This window comes from Varroa jacobsoni, unplaced genomic scaffold, assembly GCF_002532875.2.
Source record: "Varroa jacobsoni isolate VJ856 unplaced genomic scaffold, vjacob_1.0 scaffold_375, whole genome shotgun sequence".
NCBI lineage: Eukaryota > Metazoa > Arthropoda > Arachnida > Mesostigmata > Varroidae > Varroa > Varroa jacobsoni.
The window spans coordinates 60,023-74,025 of record NW_019213277.1 but is presented as its reverse complement, the minus strand read 5'-3'; the positions used below and the strand labels follow the sequence as shown (position 1 = coordinate 74,025).

General features: G+C 41.7%; 1 protein-coding gene across 4 annotated transcripts in view; it reads left to right on the top strand.

Moving 5' to 3' along the window:
- The window catches only part of Mitf (transcription factor Mitf), a 108,194-nt gene that overhangs the window by 38,400 nt on the left and 55,791 nt on the right, over positions 1–14,003 (top strand). For 3 of the 4 annotated variants that reach the window (XM_022832185.2, XM_022832180.2, XM_086968042.1), the window contains exon 2: positions 72–147. In XM_022832185.2, the coding sequence (XP_022687920.1) occupies positions 145–147 (3 nt within the window). In that variant the 5' untranslated portion in view covers positions 72–144. Of the gene's footprint in view, positions 1–71; positions 148–6,426; positions 8,384–14,003 lie in introns of those variants that run through there. The other variant, XM_022832182.2, reaches the window with a different exon arrangement.

Sequence of the window (14,003 nt, the reverse complement as noted above, 5' to 3'; positions counted from 1 at the left end):
ATGTATATATATATATACACATTTCTAACTTGGAAGTTCTTCGATAACGATTTCATGTTTCAATTTTACAGATTTCTCCTTGTTGAATCTCCTGTTTCTTCGGGGATTGTAAACAATCTGACGCCTTCCCTTATCTCTCACCGAATGGTACGTGATAATATGATACCTGTTATTATCACAGTGGTCGCAAACTTGCAGCCCACAAATATATTCAATTAGTTCATGTCCTCTAATCCTGATCTCAAAGGTCTATCCTCACCCTCATAATAACAGACATGCATTTAGGAGCCGGCGATTAGCTTCAACGTGCTCGGCTGTCGGCTTCAACAGCTAAAATAGTTTCCCTGATGTGGTGTCTGCCGTTGAAATCTTTCCTTCACTGTCATCAACATGCGCAAAAAAGGCATAGTGGCCCTTACCGGCAAAGAGTTTTAGCTTGACGGGCGTTACTTGAGGACCTGTGCCTTTCTGATATTGTAGTAGCAGTTCTTGGTCGGTTATGGTAAGAGAATTGTTGAGTCCCTTAACGGACACATTTCAATTGGAATTGTCAATCATAGGCTATCTTACACTGCAGATGATCTTGCCACTGAACTTTTGTAGATTTAGGTTATGTGTGTACAGCCCGTAGAAATGGTTCATTATGTTGAGATCTAATTCGGTCTATATTCGGTGATCACCTCATGACGCGTATTGGCCTATACTGATACGGTTATTTGTCTGATGATAATTTGCCTAATGGGGCCAATAAGTGCATATATCGATTCACACAACGTATGTACCTACATGACCCACATCTATCGGTCTCTTGCTGTGTGCATAGTCTCAAAAACTCAGTTGCTTGCGTTTTTCGATATGTGTTTCTCCCAGTCATCCCATTCACGTTGTGAGCATAGCCTCGTTTTTCACCTCGTTGAAAAAGGTCTTGAAAAGTACCTAAATCAGGCCATTTTTCAAGCCGTAAGCATTACAGCGTATAAGTACTTCTTTACAACCGACGTTCGCCAGCTCCTATGAGTAAACTTTGCTCTTTGTAAAACCTAATCTGCCACCTACCAACCTATTTTATGGGAGCTGTGATGCCTATTACTGCTATTACTACCAGAAAATAAATGCTTCGAGTTTTACGTCCGGTTCTGCCTTTAAGCGGAAAACAGTGTAACCATACTATCGTTCAGCGCTGGCCTCACCACCAGCAGACCGCCGTCAGCCAACAACCACAACAGCAATCAACTCGACTAACCGAAATAGAGGCCGGCAATATTCAGGAGACCTAGCAAAACGCGGGACGAATTACTTTACGAAATCCCTGGTTCATTTAAAGCGTCCAGTTTGAAGTAGCTCTGGAGCCTATTATCCTGCCACCTTACCGATTAAACAGCTCTCGTAGGCGATCAAAAAAGTCGTATCTCTCGTTTGTTAAGGGTGCGTTAACAATACTTCTTGAAATAATCTCTATGATGTTCATACGGGTAATGTTGCTGTAATTTTGACGGGGGCATCGTGTAGACAACATTTGTTAAGAGTTCTTCCTATTTCTCTAGTAGCAGTTATCTTACGGACTAGGAATTGATAGCTGCTGATTTTTTTTTATATACAGATATGCAATACCTGTACACTGTTATCAAAAAAACGTCAACTGGTTTAAATGTTGACTTCCTACAACCGATTGTATTGATCGATAGACTATAGCTGCTGAGGTGTATGTAATCATGTGCAAGACATAGAAGCTCATTTTTATGGACCTAACTCAAAAACCACTACCATGGTCCATTTTCTTGGAATGCATATTTCCCACGTGTGGAGAGATACTGCGCTACGAAGCAAGCGCGTAGGACAATCAGTGTTTCTACTGTTGTCTGTGAGCGTAATTACGGTATGTGCCGACAATTTCAACAGCTAACCGTGTCAAATAGTCTCTTTGTTTCAAGCCTTAAAATAACACTTGAGTCAATAGATAAAGGTCTCCCAGGCGTCTATAACATGGGCATTGTGTGATAGGATCGTTACCTTTCGTATTCTGCAAGGTTTCGTCGTAAGCTTTTTGGCGGCATAAGATTCTTTTTTTTTTTTTTTTGCTTGTTTTCAAAGACCCCTCTTTCCGTCGTAGCTCTAACGCTTTATGAACGCCTAACTCTAGAAATACATGAAATTATTTTGAAGACTAAACCGTGATAAGGTGTTGTCGGCCAGTTTTATTCAGATCCTCATCCGATATTTGTACATATTTCTCAGATACGTTGTACGGGTCGAAAAGTCGACAAGTGCAATAACAGTATCTATTATTCATTCTTTATACATTAAAATCAATGATATGGGAGTATTCCAGCAGCTCTGTATGTGTGAGTTACATGACTAGTTCTGATCTCGTTACTGAGGGCCTTTTCGAAAAAATCGACGGTACGATCTACCTCCTTTCTTAAAGCAAAGCAAAATCACAGGAGAATGATGTATATGTTTTCGTGCACGAATCGTACATTTCGTAGCGACTCGACGGAAATTTCGAAGCAAAAGCTTTGTAGAATTGGTAAAATGGTAAATTCTCATCAAATGGTCTTCTGAGTGTTGAGGCACTTAACAATTACGCGGTGGAGCCCGCATAAATACATATATATAGATAGAATCATTTGTCTAGTTTTTTCATCACACATGTGTCAGAAAATTTAAAAACAGAGCGAATCACAGAACTTATTCCGTCATAATAACTATCGGTAAAGTCAGATAGTCCTCATTCAGGCCATGTACCTAATTCGGTGAACGTAATAGGCCTGAGGAATGTGTGCAAAAATGTAGAAGTTCGACAGAAAATCATTTTTGTGCAGTTTTTTTTGTTATGTCTTTAATGTACCCATCAACAAATCCCACAGCTCGATAGTTTCTGAAGTATTTCATGAAAAAACGTGAAATTTGCCCATCAAAAGTTATTGGATCTACTACTGCGCGATATGATAATCCTTGCTACTCTTCTACTGTATACAGATGTTCTTTCCTCAACAACGTCCTTGAGAAAAAGTTTTCTTCCGAGAAAAGCCGCTCGAATCTATCCTGATTCAATTGATAGTTGATTAATGAGTAGAAAATTTTAATGTAAGCACGGATGAGTGAGTGGCACCGGTCAGTTCTTTGTACGATATAGCTTTGTTTAAGTAAGTACTACAGATTGTTACAGAAACATCTTGATGCAAGCAAACAGGTAGTAAAATGCCCCTAAGATGCGATACGAAGCAGTCACTTATATTCGATTATAATAATTCTGTGATTCTACATGTTGAAGAGAACTCTTGTTTATTAGGATTACAAATAACAATGCTACAAATATATGTCTCCCGCGTTTTCGAATTAATGCGGTCCAGATTGTATTTTAAAGTGACCCACTGTCCTGTAATAGAAGTGGGTACAATTTGAGAATAAGCAGCTTCGCATGCGACCAGCTCTTTATGTGAATACACCCGGGTCCTAAATCTACTGGAAGTGAATTAGGCTAAATCAGGAATACGACGTTAATTGTTTGACCCAAAAAATGGAGGCAGGGAATGTAACGAATCATGGAACCCTTTCTACTTTTTTTAATAAATGATTATACGGTCGCACTAGGAATATTCAGCTGTGCGCTCCGATTTGACTCGAGCGCATCAGTCGCCAACGGCTATTTTCATACGCGTACGTTAGGAGGTATCTAGAGAAACTGCCGCCGGAAAACGGATATTCGTATTACGGATGAATCCCAAACGAAAACCTGCTATTGCTTTTCTAATAAGTTCCTAGTGCGAAACGACAATTAACTTCCTAAAAATTATTGTTGAAAAGAACGTTTTTAACCCGTGCTTTCGAGCTCATCTTTATTGAAGAAGAGCACATAGAAGTTTATGTGCGTGCGGATCGGAATAATTCCGAAAACCGCACGACAGATTCGGAATTGTATAGGCTTGGTTGGACGAGAAATTTTTATACACAATAGAAGCCTCAAACCTCTCTATGGTTCGAGTTTTACATTTCATATTGCTCTTAGCGGCACCACTAGATGGAGCGCTGGTTGGCTCCCAGCACGGAAGTCTGTCTGTCTATGCCCGGGTTCGAACTTATGCCGCAAGGTGTCCCTAATATTAGCAGGCAGATACATTATTCACTAAGCCACCACGGGGACACAACCTAGAAAGACTCATCCTCACACAACGACTTATGCAGAGAACCTGTACTATGACGTAGTACAAACCATAACACATGCACCTTTCTCATAGAAGTTATGGGCAACGCTGCTTCAGTTGATCAACTGAGATCTAAAAAGTTTTCCTCGCCAAATCGATTGGCGGTGGGTAGTCGATCTCGGTACTGCATATAGCATTAAAAAACTTCTCTCCGGAATAAACAGAAGTGCATTATGTCCGTTGATATAGCCGTCTACAGCCTGCCTGTGGCAGCGAATTTTCCGTTACAGGGGGTGTTATTTTAATAACTCTGAACGCTGTTGGAGAGTTTTATGACATTTGGCATTCTATAGGCCATAATCAACGAAAAGTGAGCCTATGGTTCCGCTCAAATTTTGACGTACGCCTACGATTCGTTTGTCAATTAGAAGAGGACAACCATTACTTAGTTACCTGAAAATTACGACATTGAGCAGTGGCTCTCGCGATTAGCGACCTATTCGCACCAGCAAGATAGTACGGCGCCGTTTTCAATCGTTTCTACCGTTGAGATCGTTAAAATTTTTACCTATCAACGATACCATTATGTATACCGTGTGTGTATGTGTGTTCGAGATCTGCCCGTTTTTGTGGCTGGTATTCTTGATGTAACTAGGCGGGTCCCGATAGATCCTCATCGGTCTGCGGGCGTCATAAAACATTTGCACTAGTGACTTAATAGTTAGTGTGATGCCGACACGCTTCGCCAGATCACACACATAGTGAAAACAAAGCTGGCCTCAATAGCGACAGATATCTAACTGATACTCATTAAAATTGGACAACTTTCGCTGACTATTGTATATAACGTACTAAGTCGCATTCTATAATGCCAGGCTTTCTGCCATTGTATAAATTCAAATTATTCAAAATTTTAATTATAGAATAAAGTTGACCCCTGTACTAAAATGGCTGAGTGATGATGGCTTGTTAAGTAGAATAGCATATGCGCGATCAATGAAGTAAACTGACAAACAAGCAGGTTCGAAGGAAAGAAGCATTTTTAATAGCTCTTTTTAAGTTTTCGAAGGTTGATGGTCTCCGTTAACCTTGACGTTTTCCATCGTTTTTATGCGCACGTGCGCAAACGTAACTGAATCACCGATAATATTGAGCATCTTGTCCAAGTTTGTGCGTAAGGACTTAGCTCTGGAGAAAGCTTTATAATAACAAAAACGTAGAAGTAGAGACTGACACGGCGATATCGACGATCTGCACTCGGTCTGCCTTGCATTCCTTGTAAGGTGCCTGATACACAAGGTTGTCCTACTGTTAAAACTTGCAGTAATCTACGACAGAGAACGAACAGTGGATTCGCATACGGTCTCATCGCCTCCATTTTCATTCAAAACGTTATTGAGTGTGGGAAGGGTGGGCACGATCGGACGTAAATACGCACATCTGCTTCTCTGTCTATCCACTGTGCCAGTTGTTGTTCAGCTCTCACTGTCAGTCAGATCAATTTTCCAGCTGTCTTTTTTCTAAGTTAAATTGCAGTTTGCCTTAAAAGGCGAACCTGTGTACCCTACTTATGTTTAGCACATCCAGTCTCGACGACGTGTACATGACCTTATGCCAATGTCCACTATTTTGTGTATTTGGGTTTGTGATTTTGTGCGTGTGAGCATATATGATCGTGCGTAAGCCTATGGGCGTGTGTGTATGTGTGCTACAAGCCGGGTGGCGTGGCGTGCGTGTGCTTCTTTGACGGCTACTGTTGTTCCGTCCGCGCTCGCAAAAAAACATTTACAGCTTTGTAGCAGCAAGAACAGCGGCAGTAGCAGCATTGGACTACTATCGCTGCGAGACCACTCCGTCGCTTTTCCTTTCTCCGTGAATACGTGTCTCTTCGGTCGCTCGTCGGCGCACCGTCTATCGCGCGCCCGCAACCATCCACGAGCGGCGGCGTAATGCAACATCCATCCCTTGACATCGCTGGACTGAACGCTATCGTTGCCGACACCGACGCCACTAATACATCTACCAATACGTCATCGTTCTGCGCCGTCGGCAATACGCTAGCCGCAGCAATAGCCGCGTTCCCCGACCCGCGAAAACGGCGAGGTTGCTCCATTTCTGCGCGAGGCTGTTAGCAGAGCTGCTGACCCAAAGGCTCAAGTTGTCGCGCCTGTCATTCAGCTTACTCGTCCATAGAGGGCGCTCTACTCTGTGCTTTGCCGGCAGAGAGCTTGTTTGCCCGCCTGCCTGCTTGTTAATCTTTGTTGTCTCGCGGATCGCTACGAACGGCCGCCACTCCGATCGCTGCAAGGCCTGTCTCGGACGGAGAGTATTGGTGGTTAGTCCCGTCTGTCGCTTACTCTACTGATTGGTCTGACCAGCAAAGAGGTGGATCACAGATTTGCTCAATATAGAGGACAGCAGTAGCAGAAACCACCACGACAACGTTGACGGCCGCGCTATCCTGTTGAGCTCGATTGCGCTCTTGCCTGTCATCGCGCACGAGACGTTTGATGCAAACTCTCCATGTAGCGTGCTGTGTATCCGCAGCCCCGTAAAGCGGCGTGCTGTTGCTGCTGCCGTCGCCGCTATCGCCATTGTTGTTGAAAGCTCAGCTGAGGCTGCTCCCTGCTGCGCGTGTAACCTTGTTCCTCCGGCCGCAAGCACATGTCAGCGGCCACCGGACAGCAAAAGTAGGCACTGACTATTATTTGTCCACTGTAAATGCGGTAGCGCAATAGCAGAAGATGCAAAGGTAACAAACGAACGGCCAAACAACGTTGATAGAACACAACAGCCTGGCCGGCCGACAGAGACAAAGAGGCGAGCAGTAGTTGAACGAGCACGACATACGCGTCTCTAGCGTTCACTGGTCCAAACAGGGATCTACCAGGAGGCAGCGGCTGCGATGGCCTACCTGCGATAGCTTTGCGACCACGCTACCAGAGCGCTCTCTGCTGTTTGCTTTTAGACTCGTCTCTATGATATTCTCCTAATAACAGTCATACTACAACTACTACCCCAAACACGTGTAGCAGAAGACACGTTGTACCAATCCACGTATGTCACTGCGAGCGCCACGCCATTGGTATGCGACACCGTCATCGGCAGAAGCTTGTTCTTCATCTGACCTGCTGATCGCTTTATATAGTTCTTGTGTCCTTACGGCACGGTGGCGGCCCCTTCACGTGTTTGGACATTTTCGTCTCCAGAATTCTATGAAGGCGTTTCGTTAATTTGATTTCTTGTTAAATACTCCCATTAGTGTGGTTTGTTATACTCTTTACACTCCGTGTTTTTATCGCCGCTGTTAATATCGAAGCCATCGTTATCGTTGTTGCTCTTGTAGCCGGCGTCATCATTAGCATCGTTGTATTCGTTAGCTTCTTTGCTTTACAACTTCCTCGTGGATGTGTTTGGTCGGAACAGAACCCCTGGCCTGTGGCCCATCTGTGCGTATGTGGTGTATTGCGTGTATGCGTGAAACTCAAGAAATTTCGACTCCTTTAGCACCGCATAAGTCGCGAAAGGCGTCACCGTGCGCGAAAGCTGGATCGTAGACGACATTGTCGCAGGCGGGACGTTCTTGATCCCGTTCAGTCGCTGCTAATCCTGGGGCGTCTCCGAGGAAATAGAGGAAAGTCGCCGAGCGGCTATGCAATCCGGTTTAGCCTGCCAGGTAGCAGTAGCATTAAGTGTCTGCTGTTGCTATTTCAACATCTACAAGAGCGACTTACATTGCTAACTTACACGCGCTCGTTTGACCGACTCTGCCGTTGGCTATACAGATTAGCCCGCTGGAATCCACTCTATCAGTAGGAGGTTGACACTTGTCAACGGACCGTAGAACAACGTGGACAATTTTGTGAATGAGTAGCTATTGCAGTTGTTGCATCGTGGCCTACCGTATTTGAGCCAGCTAAACGAAGTAAAGCAAAAAAAAACATAGTATTAACACCATCGACCAGTAGTTTGTGTTGCGTACGTGTACCAAACAAAAGTCATTATAACTAACGCTACACTTGGATCTTTGAGTACATTTCTAGTGTGTGATAAAGTAAAAAGAAAAGCAGGCGACAAACACCGGAGGGGGGGGGGGTGATCTCTGGTGGGTCCATTACTACGACGAGGTGAAATCGAACAGGAGAACCGCGGGCTCGGAGGCTCTGGAGGGCCCCGAGATGATGCCCGCTCAAGACACAGTCTGTCGATTACCGATCGGGAAGGATCGACTTTTTCCGGTTAGTATGGATTGAGTACACACATGACCCAACCTAGTTGGCGCAGACGCATCAGGGCTACCGCATCATATCTGTGTTGGATAAATACAAGTTTTTTTTTGAAAGCCATTGACACAATTTGAAGTTCTGGAAAATAAGCTTTTTTTTTCCGAAGCTTGTAATTAAGCCTCTATTTTCATTTAATGGTCGGTATTCACGCTTTTCTGGGTAATGCGTCTAGTCTCTACTCTCGAACTATTAACAAGGCGTGCTCGGAAAAAAGGGTAACGTGACCACGTTAAAATCATCAAAAAAAAGAACAATAACGTTAATAAAAAGTAAATTGCTGGGTTGGATGCTAACTCGGGTGGGACGAAGACCTTTTTAAGGGTGTTTTTCTCGTCTCCGTAATCAAAGTAGTTATGCAGAAAAAAGACGTTGATTGTGTTACTACGAAAACATATGTGTTTGATGTTTAAAAAAACAGCAGAACTTTAAAGCAATGGCTTGTTAATGATTGCTTTCGGTTTTTATATCGCATTATTGGCCTCAGAGCAACGATAACCTAAAGCAAAAAGACAATCTGAGATAATTCGTTTAGTGGGCGTTCAAAATTCTCAAAGAAATGTTTGATAACACTTTAGGCCTATTATTATTATTACGTTCTACCTATGTGGCTAACAGGACTCGTCCGGCCTTGCGAGCAGCCGGCAGATTAGCCAGCCAGATTAATCAATATACGAAATACGCTGTAGCTAACGAATGATAACAATAAGTATATAGACATTGTTTCCAATTTACACCAACAAATATATCGGTCATACATACATTTTGTCTAACTTAGAATATGACCAGGTAAACTGATTCTGCCTGAACGTGTGAGTCTGTCGAGCTTTGTCTCGGTGTCGTCATCGTTAAGTGTGGGTTCACAAAATGTTCACGCTATCAGACACCTTATCCACAACTTGATCTCAAGTCTATCTCAAGAGATAATGGCAAGCCACCTACTTAATTTAATAGCAGTAACGTAGACGCTAGATTTCTATTTTTGTATCATTAACGCCCAGACAAAGCTAAGCCCTTTCGGCTTTACTGTCCGAGAGGCGACGACTGAATATACATCTGCACAAATACGTAAATTATCCGGCCACATCGCTCTGTCAGCAGGTGGCTGTCCGGACCACGCAAATACGTTAACTTCTCGAACGGCAATCAAAGTTTCACATTTTTACCACTGATAACCTGCCCGTATAAAAGCCATTGTTGCATTAAGATTTTTTCAAAAATCAGGTAGCCTTACTAGGTTCGTAAGGGTACGGGTTTTAAGAAGAGCTTAATGTCCAATGCGGTGATTATAGACAACGTTTAATAGAATTGCTTCGATTGATTTAATTGCAGGCCGATTTTAGTTTATCGGTGACCAGATTTTGTAATGAAGAAGAATAGAAAAAATGCTAATGGCTGTCTTAGTTGCTTAGAAAAAATGAAAAACTTAGTGTTGTATTATGTAAATTAATATGCGGCAGGGCACTGTTTCAGAGTTTGTCTGCCTTGCATGAAGGACAATCTGTCCGTTTTTCGTTGCTTTCGAAGGTAGCCGACTGGCTGACAACTAAATATATACATGTATCATTGTCATATGATTATTAAGTACAGGCATTGTTTTGTTCAGCAGCTTTAAAAAGCTAAAATAATAAACATGTGGAAATTTTAGTAATTGCATGCACAGACATGTTTTTATTGGTTTGTTTTTCTTTCATTTCATTGTTTATAGCATATCTAATAGACATTCAATTCAGTGTCTTCAGAATCAGCTACAAAGTTTTGAGCCCACCTTTGAGCATCGGTTACTTACCATAGAAATAGTATTATATATTATGGCAATTGTTCATCGGCGCCTATAGAAAAAGTCTCCCAAACTCTATGACCTAGTTATGTATAAATATTAGTTTGGTGGGCTAAATAAAGTAAAACTCTTTATCAATACAGACACGTGCGTTCATAGGCCGTAGCTCAAGGGAACCGAGCCGTGAACTGGATACGTTTGATTGAATTCAGCCAGATGGTTGAACATGTAAAGTGATTGAGTACATAATTGAATTGAGTCATGATATTAAGCGAGGATCTAGACAGTGTTTTGAAGAATAGTACCGTCGATGGCTGGTAAGGTTTCTCTCTGACTAGGGGACGACGGTCAACCTCCTCAAGTGCTCGCCTTTGGACTCGCTTCTTTATGGGCTTTGTTGTGGATTAATGTAACTTTCCATCTCTTGCCTGTTACCCCTCGTATCCGTTCGTTAACTGATTACTGCGTTTAGCCATTCAAAGTGCTTTAGCAGCCTCCTGTTTCGTTGGCGCCACTATCCCACGTCAGTCAATGAAACGTCATTCTTCGTGAAAGTTACAGCGAGGCATAATACCACCTAGAGATGCTCCTGCCCTGCTTCAACTTAGACTAGGATGAAAAACAGTTCTCTACCAGAGGCCATATTATCGTTGATTTACGCCTAAACGTCCTTACGTTCACAAGAGTCCCTGGCCGGTTCGCAACTCCTTACAGCAGAAGCTCTTACTCCTGTATTCGCTTTTCTTTTGAAGAAGAATGGTATCAGAAACAAGAAACTTTTCAAGTTTGGAGTTTTTTTTCTTTTTGAAACTTGGAGCGGCCACACACACACAGATGATCATAATGATATGATAGGACTCGTGATGATGTTTCATATCGTTCAGATTTTTTTATTTGAATATATATATATATATACGCCGTTCTCTTGCTAGATCGAAGCTCACAGTAGAAATGATCATATGAAATTGTACTGACCTACAGCCTGATTACGTACCAACGTAGAGTCGACTACGAAGAAAGGTGTTCAAAGCGAAATGTTCAATTATCATGGAAACAATGTCTGATTTTTTCAGACAGCGCAGATGAGTGTATCACGCAGGTGATAATGAAAAAAATTTTATTTTTATGGCCAGATATTTAATATTGTAACCGTTGGCGCCACTTCTTCAACAGGACCTATAGCTTAGGTGTGAAGTTAGCCATCTTGCTGACGATGCCTATTTTTCTTATCATACGCCAACCAAAGGTTTGATGTACGCTTCTCGCAATGGTCGAAGTTTTTTCCTAAACTCTGTAAGCGGGTGTATCGCGAGTGTTACGTTCAGCATCATCAGTTACGCTGTATAACATTTCTCTGTTCGGTAGAAGCCATCTTAGACGAAGCAACGAATTAAATTTAATCCGCTATTTTTCTAGCCGTTTGCTATTGTCAATTGTACAGTTAGACCTGGAAGAGTGTTACTTTGAAGTTCTATACTTAGTTAGGATGTAATACCTAGGGAATGAAAAGATCGATATCGGTATAGTACGTTGTGTTGCTCTCTGGTTAATTAGCGGAAGTTTAACAATGAGATGTTGAGGTTTTTCGAGCGGTCACTGAGACCTAACTAACGACTTCACTGCCGATGGCTCAATTTTTCTGTCTCTGGCTTACTGTTTGAGAAATGTGCCTGTTATCGTGCTATGTCAATTTACTTTCTGATCACCGATCAAGTAAAATCGCTTTAGTCAATCCGTAATCGAGCATGACTCTGAAGAACACTGACGATCTGGTAAAAAATAAACCTCCGCTAAAAATGTAGCAGCTATAGTTGGCATTCTCGTATATACAGTAACACTTGTCGGCCATTTTGGGTCCTTGTTTCGTAATTACAGAGTGAAAACACTTCGGGGACAAACAACGAGTCGGCTTTAGAAAAACAATGAGCTTTTGTGTATATGCCGTAGTCTCTATCGCGTCGTTAGCTGAAGAGGAACAGTAAGAATAACTGTATCAAAACACTTGATATATAATTGACCTAAATACACGATTACGATGTAGCCTTGAGCTTTCAGCGTCCAGTAAAAACTGATAACACTATAAACAAAAGTGCGCTTGTTTTCAAGTACGTGCACCAAATCTATAGAAGCAGCTCTAGGCAAAATCAACAATTTTAACTGTTGTTATTAACCGAAAATTAAACCTAACCGTTGAAACCTAACCGAAAATTTAAATATATAATCATCAGATTTAGAACGGAACCGAAGTACATTTGAATTTACCAAGAATTTTTATCGATTATGTTACATCGATGTCTGCTACAAATGATTCCTTCCACAATTGAGGTGATACGCACAACGTACTTCAGGTGGTGCTTGCAAGAATAGCGATTTGCTCGTAGGGATTCCATAGAACGTTATTAAGTAAGTTTTTTTAAGGCATCATTATGATTTGTACCTGTGCATCAAGTATGACAAAGCTAAGAGTTTATTTAGGTGGTAAAGCAATACTAACTAAAAGGTTCTCAAATAAAAACTAGATCCTTTCGTTTTGCACGTTTACGCTGTTATACTTACAATGTAGTGATATCATTTTTCGATACCTATCCTGCGCAATTCTGAACAAATAGCACTATTCTTTATATTAAAACTCTTTTGAATGAAAACAAGACAGATTACCCTAAAAGGTTCTATGCTGGGGGGCTTTATTGATAGAGTTTAATACTTTCGAATATAACAAAACCTAACTTGCCCTACATTGTGTCAACGGTTACATCAAGACTATGAGAAGTCTAGGTGCGGCGAAAAAAGAACCGACAAGTTACTATTTTCAGACTAAGTATATAATTAGTCGGTTTCAATTATGACTATTATTATCCACGTTATCTTTGTGTGCCTTCTTAGTCTATTTGGGTTTCCTCGAAACCCTACCCAGTTACCTGTATTGTATTCAGTCTTTTATAGCGTTTCTCTTGAGATAATGACCTAAGCGTCCTTTGATGCCTACACAGATGTGACAAGAGTTCCTCAAAACGGCCATAATAACATCACAACTCTGTTTTCATTACAAATTCGATCACAAAGAGCATTTCCGTGGCAAAACTGTACGAGGTGCTACGATGATAAGGCATTCGTCAAATTATAGAGAATTTTCTTCTGTTACACACAAACGCAGCCCTACAGCTATTAATATCAGCTGGCGCTATGCCGTTTTTGTGTGTAGCACAACAAAAATATATCTGATACCGAAAAAAAAAATCGACTAATTAATCTCAGTATAGCTATGGAACACAATAGAGATTTGCGTTTTCTGAGAACAATTGCAATCACATGTATAACTAATAAAAAGAAAATGATAACTTCTACATAAACCTTATGATCTTATATATATATATATATATATAGATATATATGGGGAATAATTACACGCTAACCATACCGCAATGACAACACTTCTTGGACCGTCGTCATGTAGATAGCCAATTAACGTAAACGACGCCAAAACGGAATCAGAAATGCCATTGCACCCATTTTATTGGCTGAGTTGTTGGCTGGAAAAATCTCATTACGAAGTGATGCTGAACGTAGGTCAGGATGAATAGGCCCATTACGCAGGGAACGAAAGGTCACACTCTCGAGTTCAATACGACTTGTGACAACTCATATATACATTCAACTTATCTAGCCTGGATAAAGTGCTTGAGCACCTTTTGCTTCGACCGATCAGGCCTTTTTGGAGAAGTTAAGTTAGTTTCGGCTGGCGCGAGTTTCCTCTCTGTTCAGGCTGTGTGTGTTGTGTTGCCCGGTGGTACTCTG